Source organism: Leishmania donovani, chromosome 36 (genome assembly GCF_000227135.1).
Source record: "Leishmania donovani BPK282A1 complete genome, chromosome 36".
Classification (NCBI taxonomy): Eukaryota; Euglenozoa; class Kinetoplastea; order Trypanosomatida; family Trypanosomatidae; genus Leishmania; species Leishmania donovani.
The window spans coordinates 443,443-465,130 of record NC_018263.1 but is presented as its reverse complement, the minus strand read 5'-3'; the positions used below and the strand labels follow the sequence as shown (position 1 = coordinate 465,130).

The window sequence follows — 21,688 nt, the reverse complement described above, 5'->3', positions numbered from 1 at the left end:
ATAACACTGAAGCCGAGTGCATTTGCTTTCTCTCTTTCAGTGCACACATTTCGCCATACAGCATCCACTCAACGCCAGTCTACCCCGGTCGGTCAGAGGCTCCCATCAGCCCGGTGCGAAGCAGCGGCAGGCACGCGTTGCCGCAAGGCGCCGACTCAGTCACCCGAGCACGGCCTGTGCCCCAAACTCTTCTCACCAACTCCGCTCCCCCGGAGTGGCGCAGAGGCCCCCCACCCCCTCCCACCACCACCACCAGTGGAGACCGAGAGCCGGGTGTGAGGTGCGTTCGAGCTGCACGGACGCTCTGCCGCGTCATACGGGTGGCACAGGCGTGTCTCCCCGCCGACGCCGGCAGCGGCAAATCGCTCTGATGGCCCACCCCCACCTGACGCCGTAGGTGCTTGGCGTCCCCACACACACTGTGCGTGGGTGGCTGGGTCCTGGTGCCGCGACGCGGCGCCTCTCCCCCTCCCTCAACTGGCTATCAGAGCTCAGAAAAACGGCAACAGGAAAAATACAAAAAAAAAGCAGAAAGGCAGCTGTAGTTCCAGCGGAGACTCGTTAAGGTGCCTCGAAGAGTTCCAAGTCGCACTGCTGCCTCGCCTTTGGCGGAAAGGGAAAAGCGAAGAGAAGAAAAAAGATGTGTATACGGACCCAGCTGTGAACGTTACGCAGGGCTGTATGGATGTCGGTTGGTCAGCGCATCTGCTGCTCGAAACGGATGTCGGTTTAGCTGGAGGTGAGGCCGCATCTCCGATGCCACCAGGCGGCCGGTCCCTTTTGGCGCTCCCGAGGGAGCTACAGGGCAGGCGTTCAGGAAACACGGCCGTGGCGGGGCATTGGCGGACTGTAAGCCATCGATGGAATCAAGGGGAAAAGATGCTGGGCAGCGCAAGGAATGCTCCGCGTGGCACCGTTCATTGCAGCTTGACTCCCCAGCGACAGCACCGGTGGCCACCGTGGCGCTCCTCTAACCGGCGCTGTGCAGCTGTACTTGCTGTATCGGTCGGTAGTTGCTCATAAAGTTCTCGTGTTCATCCTCTGCCATCCTCATGCGCGCCCGCATCGAGTCGTGGAGCTGGCTCGCCTCCTCCTCCACAGACTTTCGCTGCTCGGTGACGCCGGCGCATTCACTGCGCTGCCGAGCTATCATGCGCTGCTGGCGACTCATAGCGAGGTAGGCCGAAACTTCATGTGCCAGAATCGTCTCAAAGCCGGAAGCTTGGTCTTCCACGAGCTCCGTACGCTCTTGCTCTTCCTCTACGAGACACCTCTCGACCGAAGTGTTCACGGCGCGGCGCGCCACTGGAGTGCACGGGAGAGTAGGTGCACCTGGGTTGTGCGGTGAGGCCTCTTGCGCCGTGCTGGCGTTGTCTGCCGCCGACATGGCTGACGGGTCGATGAGGGGGATTCCCTCTGACGAGTCCCTCGCCTCCACTGAGGAGTGCGCAAAGGTCACTGCTCTCAGTTTGGCCGGCTCCAAGGCACTCTGCGCCGCCACCGATCCAGTCTCCGGGAGCGACGCGCAGAGGGGTCGGGGCTCCGCTGCACCGACCTCGCCGAACAGTGGTACCTCGTTGGCCGCGGCGCAGGACGACGAGGACGCGTAGAAGTGCTGCGAGTTGCTCATCAAGTGCTGGACAGACGTGCGCAGGAACGATATACTCTGCACGGAGGCAGAAAAGGGGGACGAGATAGACATAAACGACGTCACTCTTGTATACTGCAGGTTGAGATGAATTGTGTTCACCAAAGGCGTGGAGGGGCAACTGCGCGGCTCCGTGTACGCTGATGGGGCGCGCGGCAAGTCATCGGGTACCTCCTCGCCCAGCACCACGGCGACCATGGAACTGGCGTCGTCCACGGCGGGCCGCGCGTCCAATGTTTCAGGTGTTCCGCCAAGCAGACCTTGAGGGCTCCACGTGGCAGAGAACTCGCGCGTCGGAGCCGCCACGTGCGATGTATCGCACTTCGTGGCAAAGCTGGCGGTCGTCGGTGGAACACCTCCGGGAAGCAACGTTTCCTGACCTCCGGCCGGCGCCTTGACGCACACCTTGACATTTTCGGCGCCTCGAACGCTGCTGCCATGCTTGCCGGTTACGCTAGAGACGGAGAAGTGCTGCCGCTCGCCTTGGGTTGTATATCTCTGCCAGAGTGGAGCCGCTGCATCGTCATAATCTGCACTCCATGACTTGGTGGTAGTGTCACCCTTGTCTGCGAGAAAGTTTTGTGCCAGAGAGAGGTTATTCTGGATGCAGCTAGCCGTGTTCGGAACTGTCGCCGACGAGAGAGACTCCAAGGCTGAGTTGAGCTCTGCAGTGCCCATGGTGGAGCTGTCAAGTTGCAAAGGGGAGCCGAGCATGCCGTCTTCGCTGTCAACGTCATTTGTCTCGCGTGTTGCATGTGCCGCTGTTTCGGCCCCCAACGGCCTCGTGGTTGCGCGATCTGTCGAGGACTCCATCTGCGTATATATATATATATGTATTTATGTATGTGTGTCGGCGTTAGCCTGCGTTCCTTCTTACAGACAGCTGGAGCAGAGTCAATGGTTGCAGTTGGGTGCCTGTTATTCGCGACCCATGCACGTAGATGCCTAGTTCCAATACAGCGTTCCAGGAGCAGGTACGTTACCGTCCGCTGCACGAACAGTGGTGCGGTGGGTTGCACTTGTTGCAGGGTGTAGAGACAACAGCGAGGAAGACGGTGCACGCAAAGGGGGAGAGCTAGAGAGGTTGAGGTGTCCACAGTTGGAAAAAGGTGCGTCGCGGGTGCACCGCTACAGCCGCAATGGATGAGAAAGCCGCGAGTTGCTACACCTTGCTTCAGCTCCGAAGTGAGCATTCCAAACACGCCACTGCTCTTCTTCTTCCACCTCTTTTGTCCGCACTGCCGCAGAGCTCTGAAAAGCCTTCAACAGGAAAGTGTAAAGCACACACCCTACAATAAGCAGTGCAGCAATCAAACGGCACTACCAAAACAAAAAGCTACTAGGATAAACAGACCTGTACAAGATAATCCTACCAAGTACCGGCACGCATGCTATAGTACCTCTGCACCGGCTTTTGCGGCAGGTAGCAGTCCAAAACGGAGCCGAGGAACGCAACGGCAACCCCGTCGTAGTACGTTGGCGCGCGGTGAATAAGAGCGACCTTTTCGCTGTCTAGCTTACTAATGTGGGCGTGAAGTAGGTCATTCACCGTCGATGTCGATGCAGACGCCCTAGGGGCAGGCGACTGAGTGGGTTGGCCTTCACTGCGATCCTCTCTGAGCGTGGTGAATGCATCGTGTGCGCCTGCGCCGCAGCCGGTTGCATTATGAAAAACTGTCGACAGAAAAGCCGCCGCGTATGAGTCCGTTTCACTCAGTTCGCTGATCATATCAAACTGCACGTCGTCAATGAAAAACTCGCGGCAGCGCTGGTTTGCCAGGTAGCACTTGATGCACTTCATCGCAGACGTGGTGGCGAGCGCAATGCACCCCGTGGTGAGCATCGGTTGAGTGCGCAAGCCGCGCAGAAGAGTCCAAGTAGAGAAGTGACGGTTGCGCTGGCCCTGCCTGAGACCGGCGAGGAAGTCGGCCTCCCGCTGGTCCTCCTTTAACAGCCGAAACGTGTACCAGCAGAGGGTCGCAGAGAACAGGGAGCCGACGCAGGCACCGGCGCGCGCGCCGTGGAAGTAGTCGGGGCCAAATGCACAGACGACATCGTCCTCCGCTGCTTGCTGCAGATACTGTTTCATCGCCGATGACGAGGATATCGCGGTGCGAGGTGACGAGGTCGCCATGGCTCTACGCTCGCCCGCCCTAGGCACCAAGAACCGAGAAAGGGAAGCAAGTACACTTCCTACGCAGGGACGTCTGCAAAGAGGGCGGAGGGAGGGGAGCAGCCGGCCGCAGCAGAGGTATGCGTCATGGGAAGCGGGACTCACACAGCGCAGAAACAAGACAGACGCGCATGTGTGCACACCACGCCGGAAAGATCTGCACGCACTCCAGAACTTTCGAGGAGGTGGGGTAAGGTCGGGTCGTTAAGAAGGTAGTGGCGATGCACAGAAAAGGCTCAGCGCGCTGCTGCTGTACAGCAGCGCACCGCCTAAGCAGCGTACTCCGTCTTACCCACTCGTGACAGCAAAAAAATAACTCACAACAGTCTCTAACGCGAGTTGCTTCTCGCACTCCGTCTGCTGTCTTTTCCATCCTCAACAGCCGCCCCTTTTTATTTTTGTTTTCGCTTCGCTGGTGATGCTGAGTTTTAGTGTTTTTTTTTTGCGGTTGTTGTCTCTCTCGTCCGATAAAGCAAAAATGTACCCGAACCGGAAAAAAAAAATACAGCAAGAAAAGAGAAGAAAGGAAAGAGCGAGAGGCGTTACAGAAACGATTACCATAGGCGGAAGGGATCAGCAGTAAACGAAGCGTATGAGCGGCCTTACAAAAAAAAAACATAGCAAAGTAATAATGATAAAGACGATATCAGAAGGGCTGCTCGCTTGCCAACGTCGAAGCGCCTCTGCGCACCATCTCACGATTCGCTTTTCTGCGCTGTTTCCCGGGACCACAACTCGAGATAGCGGTCCTCGTGCTCTTCGAAGCTGTGCAGTGAGTGAAACACGACCACAAGTCGGCGGTAGCCCATTGGTCGCAAAAGATCCGCCTCGAGCAAGATGGCCGTATTCTGGAAGAGGATGATGGCGTCTGGCAAAGCAGGGGCTTCGCCTTTCGGCATTACGCGGAGCATCTCTCGCCACCACGCATCCTTCGACAGCTTGCCAACACTCTCCTTACCCCCGTCCTCGACGTCAAGCCTCGAAGCGACGCGTAGGTAGCGCCACAACGCGTAGGCTTTCGGCTGCTCCGTAAATAGGCGGTCCTGCGTCACCACTGGTACCCCCGAGACGGCATCTAACCTCATCCGGCAGTCTACCCACTCTAGTCGATCTACCTTGCCGTGCAGCTGCGCAAATCCAGGCGTCCTGTAGCAGTGCGCGAGCGTTTCCAGGTGACCAAAGTGTCGGTCGGCGCCACGAATTTCGCGGAACAGCGTCGGGGCGCCGCGGCGGTAGCCGTACAGGAGCGCAATCGTGAAGACCGCACTCGCAGCCCAGGAGAGCGTGAAGAGGCGCCGCACCATGTCAGCAGACGGCACGGCAAGGCACCAAGACCGTCGTCGCACTCTACTCGATTGCTTCAGCGCCGACAGAGAACTGGTGCAGAGGAAGACGACGACCACACTGGATATCAGGAGGAGCAGCGGGAGCAGAAAGTAGACGAACCGCATCTCCTTATGCTCAAGACTGCTGTAAATCATCAGTGTCGGCGCACCTACAAAAGCCCACCGCTTTATTTCTTGCCGCAGTGTCCGCGAAGAAGAGCCGGAAAATAGCGTGCTCTGCGCATGCGGTGCCGAGCCGCTCATGTGGTGCTTCTCCGCCTCCTGCATCCAGCACCAGCACACAGGCATCCACACAAGAAAAAAGACGAATGGGGCGGCCATGGCCGGCAGCGTGACGAAGTACCAATACGGCGCATGAACCCCATAGTATTTGCTCACACCCAGCAAATAGTTAAACTTCAGAAAGTTATACGGGGTGAAGACGAGACGATGGTAAAAAATATAGTCGACGAAGCAGACCCCGGCACTGATGCCGACCACCATGCCGACTGTGGTGAAAGCAATAAGAAGACAACGCGCGACGCCCATCTCGCCACATAAGCGCCATGCGTGCACGATAAAAACCGGCAGCGCCGCAAACGCCGCCGTTACGCGCATTGCGCACGCCACACCGGCCCAAAGCAGAAACAACGGGTAGCTTGTCTGGTAGAGAGACAGCAGGAAGAAGAGAGACTCCGGCACGTTGGAGTAGCTGCGCACTCCTGTGTTGATGAGGAACCACTCCACCACCACCATGGCCAGCGTTGTTGACGCAATGGTCGGTGTGCGGCATTTCGCACCGGTGGATTCACTGACGGTGGAGGAGAGAGGGGCGGAGAACGCGTGGCGGCCTGACCTCCTCGAGTTCAGGCAGCGCCGAAGGTCGTCGAGGCGCTGTGCGAGGGCGAGCATGGTGCAGTCATGCGCAAAGAAGATGAAAGCCTGCACACACCGACTGGAGGCCCACACTGTCAACGCGGTGTCCGTCCCTGTGCACTTGAGCACGAGCAGCGGAGCTGCGAAAATTGCCGGAAAGACATAGGAGCGAATGGCCTCGTCCCACTCCCACGTGAGCTGCCCACGGCCAAACACCATTTTGTATGCGACCTCCTCACTCTGCCACCATTCATCGGGCGACTCCGCCGTCTGCAACGTCAGACAGAGAGTCACGCGATACAGCAGCAACAGCAGCAGTAGCCACCTCGACTGCAACGGGCGCGGCCACCGACTAAACGCTCCCAGCACGTCCATCGGAAAGAGTCAGCAGCTACAATCCACGTTTTAGTGACGGGTCGTTCCCTGTCAGCGTTCTGGGTTTGCAGCGGGCGAGTATGGACGGGGCGAACGCGTCTCTGAGAGTGGCCGTGTGCACGCGAGAATGCGCACGCCAACTGTCAGGACGTACGTGCAGTGTACCACTCCTTTTTTGTTCGTTTTGGTTTTAGTTTAATTTCTTGAAACTGTAACCTCGCTTGTCTTGCGTCAGTTCGATGCCGTTCTATTCGGAGTGTGTAGAAGGGGTGATGCCGGCGTCGAACGCACGTGAGCGAGGTGCGCGCGGTCTTTAAGCGCTCACAGCGGTGTATTTCTGCCCGAAGCACTTTCGCTCTTGTACAGAAAGGTGCTCCGTCTATCAGAGTCAGAGGTAGGGAGCAGCAGCAGTGCATGAGGGAGATGAAGCAACGGGAGAAAATACGGCGACAACGTGGAGAGCATGCCCCTGGCCCAGCTCATGTGAGAAGTCAGCAGGACTCGGTGCGTGACAAGCTTGCTCGGTTACCTGGTCAAGTGCGATCTTGTCGCCGTCCTTGTGTGTATGTGCCTGTGTTTCTGGGTGACTTCACAGTTACTGTTTGGTTCGACTTAGCGAACTCGAGATTCTTTTTTCAGCATCAGAGCGTCACCATCATAGCAGGCTCATGAGAGACGGCAAAGTAGCTTGCCCGCTGTATCCGGTCACCGTGCCATGCCACTATTCATCCTCTCCTTTTCTTTTCGTCCTTTCGGCATGGCGCTTGGAATCTTTATCCGTTGGCTTGCGACCCAAGCCACGTACATGCGTGCACATCGGCGTACACGCCTGCAGATTCTTCCTACCTGCTCAAACGGAGGTAGTCGGCCCCAAGCCGTTGCACCCCTTCCCGACTCGCGGGGGAAACGAAAATAAAGAAAGCGTTGGCACGCGCACGAGCAAAGAGCGGGGGGGGGGAGGGCAGCCGGCGGGCTCGCAACGGAGCAGGGATTGTCGAGGGGAAAGGACAGTAGAGGCTATATGAAGAGCAAGGTCAATCTTGAAAAAAAAAAACACTCAAAGGACTAATAACGGAAAGCCTACCTACTGCGAGAAACTAAATGGACTACAACAGACGGCAGAACCAGGAAAGGAAAAGCAGGGTGAGCTCGTGTGCGAGTTTACGGGGAACTGCTCACCAAACAAGTAGACCCACACACACACACACACACCTATGCGCACACGGCATGTATCACACAAGGAGTGCACCAGCGCGCGGAAGCAGCAAGAAGAGAAGCTGTATGATACAAAAACGAGTTCCGTCCGCGCATGATGGATGCGTGACCAAAACAGTCACCGTCGTCATCGCTCGCAGAGCATCGGTGCTGATGTAGCGCGGATGTTCCTGCGGTGATGCCGATCCACAGCGACTTTGTTCCTCACGTTTTCCTTGTCAATGCGGATGGACGCGGCACACATCGAAGGCGCCGCTGCCATCCTCCACGCCACGGCGCGTCAAGCTCTTCGCCTTCCAGATGCGCTGGTAGTGATACGCCATATCGTGCCCGTACCCCTGCGGATCGCTGTACACGGCCATCATATCATTCGCCCACCGCTGAAACTCCGGCACGTACTCGTAGCTGCAGTGCTGGGTGAGGTGGCTAAGCTCCTCCTTGCGGTTGCGCGGATTGGGGTGGAGCGTCTTTTTCATGCTTTCCGCTCGCTCCGCCTTGGACTCGTCGACAGTGCGGTTGGTGTAGTGCTTGGTGATACGGTTTTCCACGATGCCCTTGGCGGCAATAATGGTACGCACAGGCGTGAGTGCCGCCGCGGGTTGCGCACAGCGCACGAATGCATGGCAAGTGACACGACGCATTCTGCGGCGCGGAATGTCTGCTAGTAAGGGGAGGTGGAGGGGAACAAAATAAAATGAGAGAGAGAGAGAGCTACAGAAGCTACGGCGAAAGATAGCTTGAGCAACGAGCCTTTTTTTTCCTGCGAATGCAGCGACGTTGATAATCGAGGAGAAAAAAAAGGAAGAGGGGGCACTACTTCCCTTCGCACTGCCTATGATGAACGAATTCAGGTCAGACATGACGGCAGTGCAGCAGCCGAGAGCAAGTCGTCCAAAGGAGCAGAGAGAAAGAAGGGAAGGAGGGGGTTGCAGGCAGAACGAGAAGGCAAGGTGTCAGTGCCGATCATGGCAGCAAAGGATGCGCAGTCGATACGTGAAGGGGTTTGAGGTTACTTGCACACTCTCCAATCACTACGGTGATCCGTAGACGTCTCTCCTTGCACACATACCTCACCCGCCTTGGTGCCGTAAGAAAGAATGCTATGCAGAGGCTCAAGCAAGCGCCATCCGAACGTTATGAAAGTGTCTTGAGCACCAAAAAGAAAACAAGCCTTGTGCATTTTTTTATGTGGACAGAAGGTTTTCACCGATTTGGGGGCGGGGGAGAGGGAGAGGCGAGCAGTCGAGGTGAGCGGCTTACTCGACCCTCGCATGGGCAGGCTCCACAGGCCCAACGGCACCTAGCTTTCTGCTTTTTGACAGCATGGACCATCTCCACGCACACGAGCCCCCCCCGTCCCCTGTCGCTCTCAGATATGGTGCGCAGCATTTTCTTTCGGCGCGACAAACCCGCGGTAGCCTCATGTTTCCACAGTAAACCGCGCCTCCCCACACACGCAAGCACACCGTCCTCGTGCCTCTGTTGCTCGTATTCGGATGTGCTCCTTTGGTGCCCCTTTTGATGGGGTGAACACTTCCCGCACATTTTCTGTTGTTTCTCCGCTTCTGTGAGCCGCCAAAGATCCCGGTCGTTCCTGTGAAGAGGTCCGCCCAACGATGCCAACAAAGGACATTCACCTCGAATCACTGACGATCTCTTCTTGGTTGCGTGCAGCGTCATCGCGCGAAAACAGAGAACCGCCGGCTCACATCACGCAGCAGCGAATGCACGGGCTGCGCGCGTTCTCGTGCGTTGCGCGAGGAAGCCAATTTCGACGATGTATGGGCATGTTCGACGAAGAGTGCTTCGCGGCGGCGGTAGGGGAGAGGTGGTCTCGAGCAGCCAGCATCACCCACTTGAACCCGTGTCGCTATCGGCTGCTCTTGTCGGGTCCGCCGCCGTGCGGGGAACGTGATCGAGCAAGAGCAACCCTCTGCAAAGGGCAGACTGCACCCCGGTGGCGTTCACGATGCGATCGCCTGTGGCGGGATCGCGGGCGTAAAGGCCTAAGCCAGTATCAGGGTGAAGGGCAACGTCCATCAGCAAGACCCAGCGGCGGTCCAGAAACGATATAGCACCGGGCGGCGGCGCGGCGGCGCCGTCACCGTCGTTTTTTTCACGCTCCCAGTATCGCTCGGAGGATTGTGCCGTTTCGAAGGTCATCGACGACATGTTGTCCCTTTGAACCCACACGAAGGTAGAGCAGGCCGCTAGCTCTGCAACGTGTTCGCACTCATTCAGCTCCTTATAGATGTCACGGATGACTTCAGCACGACCGCGGGAAACGTTCAGCAACGGCATCACCGTGCCCAGGCCAGAGGTCCGGAGGGGTGTAGAGGCGATGTTCGTCGACGCCTGCTGTGTCCTCGCATTTGCAAGAATTGGCGAGAGTGCAAGGTTCTTCATTGGAACACCTGGTGTACCATCGGCTCGAAAGGTACCGTAGGCCAGTCCTTGCGGATGCGACAGTACCACTAGCACCGTCGGCAACGTTGACGCAGTGCCGCCGCCGCCTGCTTTGTGTATTGTCGACGCTGCCTCAATGGAACGCGTGTAGTCGGCGACGGCCACACCCAGAGAGTTGCTGCCGTTCGTGATGGTGGAAGGGTGCGGCATGCAAAAGACGGGGAGGTAAACCCCCTTCACCCTTTGCTGGGCATCCAGCACCAGTACTCGAGACCCGCCGCCGCCGGAGACAGACTGACGCAGCAGTCGGTCACGGGGCAACAGCACGGTGGAGAACGTCTCATAAATGTTCTGGGGAGTAAGGTTGTACTTCTTTTTGGTCTGAAAGTGCTTCATGTTGAAGAACGCTACCGCCGTCCGGGCGAAGGTCGCTCGCGAGCCGCACAGCATTGCTGACCGTCGCCAAACTCGTCGCAAGCGTTTTCTATATTGGCGGGCGGCACAGTCGAGGAGAGAGAGGTGAGGTAGCTGAGGCGAGCGCCAACGCGTGAAAGGGATCCTCGGCACGTGCGTGCGAGAGGTTGTGAAGAGAGGCAGTGAAAGGAAAACGTGTGCCCCTCGAAATGCACGTGTGTTCGTCTATTTGTGCGTCTGTGCTGATGTGCACAGGGAAAGTCTATACGCCGTCGATAGGCAACTGAGAAATGTTTTTAAACGGTGCGCAGGGGCGACAGGAACTGTAGCGAGAACACAGACTCGAACGCACTGGAGACGCGCGCAGTCGAAGAAAAGTGAAGCTGCTGACCGCTACAGTAAAAAAAAAGGCACAGTAGAGGATAAAAGGACAGTCGACAGAAAAGACGGCTCAAAAGACAGAGGGAGCTGCCATGGTCGAGTAGACCGCTGTTGGTGCGCCTTGGATGATGGATCTTGGGGGAGGAGGCAGGCTGAGCTGAGCTGGGCTTGGGGAATGGAAAAGGATTCACTGCCGCGGACGCAGATGAGAATTGGACTTGCGCTTCTCGTACCACCCACATCCTTCAAAAGGCGTGCCTGTATGCCTACAAGCCCTTCTCCCCTGCCACGTTCCACTTTTTTCTTGTGCTTTTCTTTCCTTCTGTTGCTTTGCCCACGTCTCCGTGACTCGCAGACGTCCACACACGCACGCACATGAACAAACAACAACAAAAAAACACCGTCGCTTTGCACGTCTGGCAAGGTCAAATGGTTTTCTGTTTCGTTCGTTCTGGTTTTCCGCGCTCCTTCTCATCGTCGAGCGCCCGGGGTGGTGCTCTCGTGCGCCCGTGACTTGCGCATGAGTGCTTTAACGCACCAACAAAGAGAGAGAGAGAGAGGGAGGGAGGGAGATCAACTTTCTTTGCCGTCACAAAAACAACACAGAGAGAAAACGTAGCGCTGAGGATGAGGGTGGCAAGGGCGCAACAACAGCACTCCAACAAGCTTACGAAGCCGCGGAAGTGGCGTGAGACAGAGAAAAGCACCTGAGGACAGGCGGCGAAGGAGCACACCCTTGTGGGGATGGACATGCAAAGCGAGAGGAAAAGAGACGCAATGGTGAGCAGCTCTCGCACTCTTGTCACACGCTACTTTTCACATATGTGTAAACCGCGGTCTTGGCTTGAGAAGACAGATTGTGTGACGACTGTGTGCATGACGGTCTCGCCGCCCCTCTTTTCGACTCACCATCAGCATACGCAACTAATGCCTTTTTCGTCCACCTTCCTCTGTTCTGCTTCCCCACACCCATTTTTCTTTTTGCCACGCCTCTTAGATACTTTCCTTTTGAGAGATAGGGTTATCTTGATGTGCAGTCAAAATTTACGGCTTACGCGTGCTGCTCTTATTGGCGCACTTAGGCCAGTAGCCGTGTCTCGAAGGACTTACGAACAAGCACGTGTCGAATGGACCCAACAGTGAGACCGCAGTAGATGAGGAAGATAGCGGCCAAGACAAAAAACGGCGCCAGCGTCGTGTGCGGTGGGTCGCCGTCCGCCTCAAATGGCAACGGGACGTTCATGGCGTAGAGCGTCTGCACAATCACGATTGGCTGCATGATGTTTGTCATTTGCGCGAGGAGGAGGACCATGCGAAGAGCACGGTTACCGCGGCGCAGCAGCACCCACTGAATGGCGACATTGTTATGCCAGTTCGAGAGGGCGACCGTGTCGCGGCAATCCGCAATGTCTCGCTGGAAGTGCCGCAAGTGCGCCTGGGCGTTCTCCAGTTCACGGCGAATGGTAGGATCAGCCACAAAGAACCTGTCTGCAAACATGGGCTGCAGCAGAGATGCGAAGAGCACCTCACGCCGTGCTGTCTCGGTACCGCACTCGCCAAAGCAGCGCCGAACGGCAGTGATGTGCTTCAAGACGGCATCCTGGTCCCTCTTTCGTTCCCTGACGTCGAAGACACAATCACCAAGAGCGTCGACCGCCTTGGCGAGGGTGATGCTGTCGAGGTGATGCCCCACCACAATTTGCAGGAGAACACTCATCGCGAACGGCGCAGTGAAGCGACGCTGCATTGTTGGCGACAGGGCGGCGGCGTAGCGCAGATGTGAGGTAGTCACCTCTGATGGTGCACAGTGTAGCTGCACCATGCGCAGCATGTCGTCCATCTCCGCAAACGGCTTTTCGTGTATGGTGAACATCCAATCCGCGAAGACGATGACAGCCACAGCGACAGGCTCCGGCACGGAGGAGCGCGGCGCGCCCATACGCACCGCCTCGAAGCGCATCTCCATCACACTTCGCGTGGCCGAGAGGGTCCCCTGCGACGAAACGTGAGCAGCACTACGCTTTTGCGTCTTTCCCGACTTCGCCGTTCGTTTTTTCTTGTCCGTGCTCGAGAAGCCGAAATTGCCGCCGCCCAGTCCATGCAGGAACCTCTTTTCGTCCGACGCGGTGGTGGCAGTCGTGGCGCCTGCGCAGTTCACATCATTTTCCACCACAGGCGTGCACATCAAGTTGAGGAAAACATAGTCGGACATGGTGCTGGAAACGTCGCTAGTGGTCAGCAGGCTAATGTCGATCGAATCGACCGTGGACAGGTACAAGCAGCTGTCCTTGGTTTCCTGCGAAATCGGCAAGCGATTCAGGAGTTGGGCGACTCGCTCCGCACTGCGCGGGTTCGAGCGGTCAATCTGGATGTCCAGCCACTTCGTCAGTGGCAGGATGGATGTGGTGCCGCCGGTAACACTGTTGCTGCTGTGCTGGTGCGGCTGAGGTTGTCCGCCATGCGGCAACCCTGCGTCAGTCGAAGGGTCGCTCATCCAGCTCCTGCCTGTCGGCAGCTGAAGGTTGTGCTGCTCTAGGTAGCTGAGAAGGTCCCCTGCTCCGTGGAAGAGTCGCGCGTACGGTGCAGTGTCCTCTGCGGCCTGGCACATGAACCACCAGTGCTCCGCGCTGTCCTCGATGCGCACTAGGTTCGACGCAGGGGCCGACCCGCCTCTCGGGGGCGCTGAGGTGTGTGCACCAGGGATCTTGCAGCACTCCGAGTCGTCCACTGTACTCCGATCGTTTTCCTCGATGCGCAGGTGCAAGTACGACCCGACAGCCTCAGGCTCTGCCTCCGTCATCCCTGGAGCGAAGCTGCGGTTCTTTAAGAAGGAGTTCACACGGCATCGGCTCTCTTTGCCAGGAGCGAGGCCGCTGAAGTCGATCACATCCGTTCCGTCGGAATGCACGTAGAGGTGGCTCAGAAGGGTGTAGTCGAACGGAGAGGGGTCAATCACCTCCTCGACGGTGGCATGGCGACGGTGGGTCTTCATCGCGCTCTTGCAGTGCCCGCGTTACCATTTAGATAGTACAAGGGAAGGAGTAGCTAGCAAAAGGGAGAACGCGCACGCGAAGAATACAAAGAAAAAAAGAAAATGAGACAGAGACGAACAAAGAAAGGGCAGAAAGTGTGAGGCAAAACGACAGAGTGACGATGCAGACACACACAACACACAAAAGGGCGCCCGTGCTTGAGTGCTTCTGAGTCTGTCTTTTTTGTACAGCTGCCAAAAGCAAGCAGGATCGGTGGATAGATGCGGAGAAAGATCCCCCCTCCAGCACCAACACCACCGCCAAACAAAAAGAAAACGGGGGTGAAGCGGCACGCAAAGCACGCGGAGGATGAAGAACCACCAGCAAGGAGACAAGAAAAAGAGGTAGGTGTGGAAGAGCACTGGAGCGCTAATGATGTGCTTGCGCACGGATATCTGCGTGAGAGCACGCGCGAGAGGGCCGGCCCCTACGACGGCCACGAAAAAGAGCGATTCGCGAAACGAGAGATTCCGTTCTGAGAAGTCTCATCAACCACCACAGCGGCCCAGCCGGTTGGCTGCTTCGGTACTAGGACCACTATCCCCTCAAGGCACCTACCTCCTCTACGGTCGCCAGCGCACAGCGAAGGCATCGATTGTTTTTCTGTTTGCTTTCACCGCGTCCATTCTTTTTAACATGACCTAAGCTCCACTCTACCGCGGACGGCCAGAGGCTCCCATCAGCCCGGTGCGAAGCAGCGGCAGGCACGCGTTGCCGCAAGGCGCCGACTCAGTCACCCGTGCACGGCCTGTGCCCCAAACTCTTCTCACCAACTCCGCTCCCCCGGAGTGGCGCAGAGGCCCCCCCCCCACCCCCTCCCACCACCACCACCACCAGTGGAGACCGAGAGCCGGGTGTGAGGTGCGTTCGAGCTGCACGGACGCTCTGCCGCGTCATACGGGTGGCACAGGCGTGTCTCCCCGCCGACGCCGGCAGCGGCAAATCGCTCTGATGGCCCACCCCCACCTGACGCCGTAGGTGCTTGGCGTCCCCACACACACTGTGCGTGGGTGGCTGGGTCCTGGTGCCGCGACGCGGCGCCCCTCCCCCTCCTCAACTGGCTATCAGAGCTCAGAAAGACAACAGCAAGCACACACAAACATAATTTGAAGGGGAGAATGCAGAGGAGGGGCAGCTGCAGAGACTTAGAGACCCCGATAAAGGAGAGAGGTTTCTTCTTATCTCACCCACCTTTCTCAGTTAGAGCCGTAGGCACAGCATATTGTGGGTGCTGTAGTAGCAAAGCCAGACTGGAATCGAGTCCTGCAGCGGTAAACAGCATCGATACACAGAGGCACGGGAGGTAGAGATGGGACAAGACAGAGCAAAAACAAAGGGAGGGACTTGATACAGCAAAATGGCTTAGCAAATGGATGCCCACAGTCAGTGGAGCAGGTGTGTGTGTGTGTGTGTGTACAGGGCGTGCGGCGATGGCAAACGGACACACATACACACACTCAAGCGCACATAAAGCGTGTGAAAGAACACGAAAAAGCAAAAAGCAGCGATGTCGGACGGAGGCCAAAGAAAAGACTGGAATGAGCACAAAACATCAAAAAGGAGAAGCGCACTGCCCTGACGAACGGGACATATATATATATATGTATACATGTAGCTCGACGCGGCTGTGCGGCGGCTCCTTTTGTGCTCACCCCTGCTGTTCTTCAAGAAGATAGAACGGCATCACGAGGCCTACATGGGGTGGAGGTGCACCATCTACTCCATAATGATGGCAGCGGCGTAGCTCACTGATGAGTCGTCTGCGTCCTTGCACTTGTTCGACTGCGAGTAGTGCACAAACTTCACTCGCGCCTTGTTCATTTCGTCTGCCCAGCGCTGCATCCCAATACTAATCGGCGCGCGTCCGCAAATTGTGTTCTTGGTCATCTGCAGGTAGGCATACCACCTCTCCAAGTCGCGCTTCTCCAGCAGCTCCATGGCGGCGTGGTCCATGGCGATGATGGAGTCGCCGATATTCGGATACTCGGAGCGCTTGTAGTGGTATGTGTAGGAGAAGCGCTCACCCCAGTGGCAGAAATCAGAGCTGAAGATGAAGAAATTGCGAGCATCGTCCATGTAGGGCTTGAGCACGTCGCAAATGGCCTTTTCGTCCTGCCTGTCGGTCCAGCCAACGATGATGGGCACGATTGCGACGCGCCCCGCTGCCGGCTGCGCCGGCGCACCGGTCGTCGTTGGTGGGTAGTGAAGAATGTGGGAGAGGTAAGGAGTCTCCATCTCGATCGAGTGCTCGGCCTCGTCCGTGCGGCGAGACGCCGTGGCCGCCCCTACCCCTGCCTTGCGCAAATCAGTTATCACACGATCCACTACGGCCGTGTCCACCCTCAACCGCCCAAACGGCGTCTCGTACGCGCTGGCGGCGGAGAGCTCGCACCCTTCAAAGCCTTTTGTATGCGACGGCCCAAGGATAAAGATGCGCTCCAGCTCGCTGCCTTTGGACCCTTTTGCGTAGAGGTAATCACGAAAAACCGCGAAGGCCTCGGCGGCGGTGCGGCCGGAATAGCTCATGCCGGCGTGCGGAGCAATCAAGCCCGTCATGCGAGCGCACTCGTGCCCCTCCTCGTCGTAGCAGTGCGTGGCCTCGCTGAAGTAGTCGTCGATGGTCACCTTTAGACGCTCTGGGATCGCCTCGTACCAGCCGCGGCCGTGCGGCGCCGCGTGTGTGGCGGGGCGCACAAAGCGCATTCGCGTCGCGGAGGGCTGCACAGTGTTCTGGAAAAGACGACCTGAACTGTGGCGTGCGGTGGCGGACGTGTTGTGGGACGGAATGGGATGCTTGGTGCAGGTGCGCTGCTGTTTGTGCGGCTTCATCTACACGTGTGTGCGACAGGGAGACGCCGCGGAGAAGTTGGTGAGGACGGGAAAAGACGCAGCGGCAACACACCGAGGTCATGCATGCAGCAAACAAGTAAGTGGGATTGCGCGCGCAGAGAGAGTGTGTGGTGTGGATGGGCGGGGTGAAGAAGGGAGCGCAGCAGCAACAAAACAACAACAAAAAGAAAAACGATATGAAGTGCAGCCAGAAGGACGAGAAGAACGATAATAGTAACGATCGTAGTAGCAACAACCAGAAAGAGCTCACGCTACCTACGCCTGATTCTCGACCCTTCCACGCATTTTACAAGAGCACAAAATCTAGACCGCAAGCCGCACCGAGGCGTCTATATGCGTGCTGAACACTGTGATTCATGGCACGGGCTCACTCTCTCCCTTTTCCTTCGATTATTTTCGGTTCTATTTTGAAGATTATTCAGTCGCACTCTGTCGCTGTCTTCTCGCTCCAGAGATGTACAACAAACATTCGCAAACACACGAGTGATGTGCTCGTCGCTCTTCCCCCTCAGCTTCTTCTTTGCAACCGCGCAGTCCAGGTAGAGAGAACGGCACCGACCATTGAACAGCTCAGCAGCTTACCAAACGGAACCACCAGTGCGGGCGCTGTGGTGAGATCCACATACAATAGAGAACGCAAGGGAGGGAGGGAGGTGCGAACCAAGCTGCGCGCACATGCCCCTCTACAGCTCCACATCATGTAGGCCGGAGACAGAAAAAAAAAAGCAATAAGAGAGAAGCAGGAAGTGAATGGGAGGCGTGCACGTGCTTCACCAGAAGACACGCGGGGTTCACTGTACACTGGTGTGCTCAGCAACAGAAAGTTACGCGAGGCGCGGCCACGAAACATTTTTGCTCGCAGACAGTGCCGATCATGTCATGAGCGCAAAAAGGGAAGACAGGAGGAAGCAGCTTCGAATAGGCAACCGTGGCAGCTGACGGCACACAAAACAAAGCAGGGGAAGCGTCACACGGCGCTCGCTACGCAAGAACGATCAAAAGTGCGTTCCTGCCCTTCTTCGCGTTGTTTTCGAGCTGCACAGCCGTCGCCATGCGTGTCCGCGCTTCGAGCACCACGGAACCCAGTCACATCCCCTGTATCCGCCGGCGAAAAAGGCGCCGCCGTGCCTCACAGCATCTCATGGACATAGAGTGAGAGAGCTGTGGATCCGAAGCCTCCTCCCCCCCCCCCAAACGATACCACTACGGTTACCAAAATAAATCCCCACCGCAGAGACGAGAGACCAAAGAAGAAAACAAGCGAAAAAAAAACACGAATATCATAAAAATGGTGAGCAGAAACAAGAAAAAAAAGCGCGAAGGCAGCAAATGGGCAAGACACACAAAAAAACGAAAAAAAAAGACGAGAGGGAGAGGAGTCGCACCAGCCAAACATCAAGAACAGAGAGACACACACCGCCGCAACCGCCGCCCCGTGTACGTATATATATATATATATGCGCTTGTGTGTAGGCACAACGAACGCGCACCCGGGTTGAGGGGGTTCGACGAGGAGGTGTGCGGCAAAAAGAAAACTGAAAGGGGTCAGCAGCACGCACGTAGGCCAGGGAAGAAAATACATTCAAGAAAGACGCGCCCTTGCTTACACAAGAGGTGCTTGGAAGCAAGTATCTACGCCTACCCACTGTCTCAGCCGGTGTAGGCCCGCGTGCCGACGTCGAAGAGGGCCACGACGGGACGGTGGTCGCTCGAGCGGACATTTGGGACGTCTGTGTAGAGCCGAATGGCGACGCGTCGGGCAGCCGAGCTCATCCTTTTTTTGTACAAGATGCGGTCACAGTAGGCCGGCATGCGGTTCTTTTTGTGCGAAAAGTTGTACTCGTTGAGGGTGACGCCGCCGCCGGCCGATACTTCGTACTTGTACGTTGGGCGGAAGAGAAGATTCCCCTCCTGGAATCCTTGAAACACCTTCCCGCGGGCCCGCTCAAGGCTCAGCTGGTCGTTGTTGATCAGGATAGATCGAATGTTGCTGTGGTGCTGGATGACGTATTCGATGGCCTTGCGAGTGCCGTTGATGCGGTAGTTCAGGTCGCCGCCGAACAAGGTGAGGTCGAATTCCTCTGTCACGTCGCGGCGCATTTTTCGCTTGTGCTCAACTTCAGACACAACGGGCAGCCTTAAAGGCATCACACCCTCCTCAGGGTTGTTGTCCTCCCAATAATCAGCCTCGTCGTCCTCATCGCTTGCCTCCTCCTCATCGTCACCATCCAGCACTTTCTTCCGACCCAGCAACAGCTTGAAGAACTTACGATACGGGCCGCGGCGGCCAAGCTGCAGGCCATAGACAATCTGCCGGTAGTCCTTGTTGCGGTTGCTGACAGCGCCTTGGTGCGCCGTAAGGTGCGCGGTGATGAACAGCAGCGTCATGTAATTCGGCGTGACGTTATCTGGTCTGCCGTCACTCGAGGCGTCGTCGTCACCGTCCCCACGTTCCTGCCGATCCATGTCGTTCTCGGAGTGCTGTGTGTGCCGGTGAGAGTGCTCGGCATCGGCGTGCTCAGTCGTCAGCTCAGACGAGGTGTTGCGACTCATCACCTCGGCAGGCGAGAAGACCCCGTCATTTTCTAAGACAGTGTCACCGTCGTCGCAGAAGAGGTTTCCTGTGCTGTTGCCATCGGGCAAGCTGTGCTGCTGCAGCAGCTTGCCATATTCGCCGTCAGCGTCGTGTAGCATGTACGGATTGCTCATCACAGGCGGAGGTATTCCAACGGCGCAGTCCGCGGAGGATTTCGACAACATGAAACCAGCGCTAATTTCTCTCCCCTTTACCATTGAGCTGTCGAGATTTTGAGGTGTGGTAGCGGATCGCTTTATCGGCGTGCCTCGCGCCCCGGACGCCTTACTCTTCAGCGGTGGGGCCTGCGGAGCAGAAGCAGTCGCGAGATGTGCTTTCGCACGATGGGGGGGCGCTGCGTCTTTAGGCGTCAGAGATAAGACTAGTCCCACAGCAACGCCGCCCTTATTCCCTCCCAGGCCGTTCAGCAGCCCCGTCTTCACGTGCGACGCGTGGGCCCGTGATATGTAGTGAGCCACGTCGCGGCGACGAGCAAAAACGAGCATCTGCACCGCCCACATATGGTGCTGGCAGACCAGCTCGTACTGCCCACCAAGGCAGGCCTGCGAAACGATCTTCGTCCACCGGCGCTGGTGCTTGTTTGACATCACATAGGGGCCGTTTTCCTGGGTGCCGACCACCACCAAGTGTGCGTTGGGGTAGATGCAGTGGGCGGAAACCTCGCCGGTGCGTGGCCTCTTGCTTGCCATGTTCCAGGTAACGTACGCGATACGCAGCGGCTTGCCGGGGGTCCACATCTTGCCGTCACCCCGCAGTAAGTCATCGGGGCAGCAGCGAGGGATCGGGAACGTCTCCCGAGTCGATAAGGCAGGGTTGTTTGCACGGGTGAGGGGAAAGCTGCCTGCAGTCCCGTTGTCCGTCTCGTCGCGGTGTGAACTCTGCACGTTGGCAGAGTTTAGGATTCCCACACATGACTGACTGGACTTTGCTGCGGTCGTACTGAAGATCGGCACGGTCGCGGTCGCTTCGTGCGAACAAGCGCCGCTTCCCGTGCCCACGCTGACGGTTCGCACCGTCGACTTGACCAATTCGTCACGACGACAACGCGCGGGTGACTCACCGCCGGAGGCGCAGTTGCATATGGACGACCAAAGAACGGTGCGCTGCACGAACTGGCGCGCCAGCAAATCTACCTCCGTGTTATCTGACCGGGACGGCGCCGCATGTAGTCTAGGCGTCGCCTCACCCCTCCGCGGGCCCTGCTCGACAGTGCGTGCCAGCCGACGGTCGGCGCGTTGATTGGCGTAATCTTCCGTAGGAGCTGGGCTGCACGCCCTTTGGCTGGACCGCGGGGCGGCTTCGTCGCCTTCACCGGTGCTTTGCGAGTGTGGGCACGCGTCATTTTCGTCGTGGCTCTGCACGCTCGCACTTGTAAGGCCGACGGGCATGCGAGGGCCACCAGTGCTAGCGGCTGGCTTCCGAGGACAGCGAAGGACGTGCTGTCCCGATAGAGTCGGCGCTGTAGTAGCGGGGGCTGTCGGCGTCAACGGAGGAGGCGCAGGGTCGCTGACGCGCAGCAGCGACGGACCGCGGGACGGATCTCTATCCGTCAGTGTCGAACGGAACGATGAAGTTGGGAACGTCGCGCCCATGGCGGCGGTAGTGTTCACGTTCCCCGCTGCCGAGGGATCAAAGTCGTGCCGGGTGCTGCACGTAGTGTTATTGTTGCTGCCTGCCCCGCTCCCCCCGAGGGGCGGCAGCGATCTGGGATACACGCCTATGTCCCTCGTCGACGGCAGCGCCGTGGCGGCGGGCATACTCCCCCTCGTCTGACTTGTCGGCGGCGTCGACTTCACCGATTCAGCGTGCCTTGTGGCCTGCATTCCAGCGTACTCCGTCATCCCTGTACGAAGGGGAAAGTGTGTCGCTATATGAAAGGGAAAGCGGCCGATGACCGAGCAGTGAAACGAGCAAGCGAAGGGCCCGCTAAACCCTTTTTGTTTCTTCACTACAGGCGCAGGGCGGTACGGGGCAACAGGCAGAGGCAGCCCAAAGTGCCACACATACAAGCGCGGTGCTGCTCGGGGAGAGATGTGGATGGGGAGTGTCGCGGAGTGCGCGATGGAGTTGACAGAGAACAGATAGGGAGAGAGAGAGACGACACACACGAATGCATGAGAACAACGACGAGGTAAAGGACAACGAGACGTTGCTGGCGCACAAACAGAGAAGCGAGGAGAACGAGAGGGATCCGATGCACATGCAGACACACAAGTCAGGAAGACAGAGAGTTTCCTCACAAACGACGCCGAGCACCGCAGCCGATGATCTCCTCCTCCAGCTTCTCGGCATGCCCGTTCGACGAAGTGAAAAGGTCCGCAAGCGCAGACGCGTACGCAACCACAGCGCACCTACCCCTGCTGCGCCACAGCTGCCTCCTCCTCGCCGCGGGCGAGT

General features: G+C 57.6%; 7 protein-coding genes across 7 annotated transcripts; all 7 read right to left on the bottom strand.

Moving 5' to 3' along the window:
* Nucleotides 1-970: 970 nt before the first annotated feature.
* Nucleotides 971-2,461, bottom strand: LDBPK_361280 (hypothetical protein, conserved; the record flags this gene model as incomplete). Its single annotated transcript, XM_003865196.1, has 1 exon — nt 971-2,461. One exon carries the CDS (start codon nt 2,459-2,461, stop codon nt 971-973), a length of 1,491 nt encoding a protein of 496 aa, XP_003865244.1.
* A 556-nt stretch (nt 2,462-3,017) lies between these two features.
* On the bottom strand, nt 3,018-3,782 carry LDBPK_361270 (hypothetical protein, conserved; the record flags this gene model as incomplete). Its single annotated transcript, XM_003865195.1, has 1 exon — nt 3,018-3,782. The coding sequence occupies one exon, from the start codon at nt 3,780-3,782 to the stop codon at nt 3,018-3,020; it is 765 nt and encodes a 254-aa protein (XP_003865243.1).
* Nucleotides 3,783-4,516: 734 nt separating this feature from the next.
* Nucleotides 4,517-6,397, bottom strand: LDBPK_361260 (GPI anchor biosynthesis protein, putative; the record flags this gene model as incomplete). The annotated part of the gene is made up of 1 exon (XM_003865194.1): nt 4,517-6,397. The coding sequence occupies one exon, from the start codon at nt 6,395-6,397 to the stop codon at nt 4,517-4,519; it is 1,881 nt and encodes a 626-aa protein (XP_003865242.1).
* A 1,433-nt stretch (nt 6,398-7,830) lies between these two features.
* Nucleotides 7,831-8,253, bottom strand: LDBPK_361250 (hypothetical protein, conserved; the record flags this gene model as incomplete). The annotated part of the gene is made up of 1 exon (XM_003865193.1): nt 7,831-8,253. The coding sequence occupies one exon, from the start codon at nt 8,251-8,253 to the stop codon at nt 7,831-7,833; it is 423 nt and encodes a 140-aa protein (XP_003865241.1).
* A 1,207-nt stretch (nt 8,254-9,460) lies between these two features.
* On the bottom strand, nt 9,461-10,468 carry LDBPK_361240 (hypothetical protein, conserved; the record flags this gene model as incomplete). The annotated part of the gene is made up of 1 exon (XM_003865192.1): nt 9,461-10,468. The coding sequence occupies one exon, from the start codon at nt 10,466-10,468 to the stop codon at nt 9,461-9,463; it is 1,008 nt and encodes a 335-aa protein (XP_003865240.1).
* A 1,423-nt stretch (nt 10,469-11,891) lies between these two features.
* LDBPK_361230 (hypothetical protein, conserved) lies at nt 11,892-13,805 on the bottom strand (the record flags this gene model as incomplete). The annotated part of the gene is made up of 1 exon (XM_003865191.1): nt 11,892-13,805. The coding sequence occupies one exon, from the start codon at nt 13,803-13,805 to the stop codon at nt 11,892-11,894; it is 1,914 nt and encodes a 637-aa protein (XP_003865239.1).
* Nucleotides 13,806-15,561: 1,756 nt separating this feature from the next.
* LDBPK_361220 (hypothetical protein, conserved) lies at nt 15,562-16,674 on the bottom strand (the record flags this gene model as incomplete). The annotated part of the gene is made up of 1 exon (XM_003865190.1): nt 15,562-16,674. One exon carries the CDS (start codon nt 16,672-16,674, stop codon nt 15,562-15,564), a length of 1,113 nt encoding a protein of 370 aa, XP_003865238.1.
* Between the last annotated feature and the right edge of the window lie 5,014 nt (nt 16,675-21,688).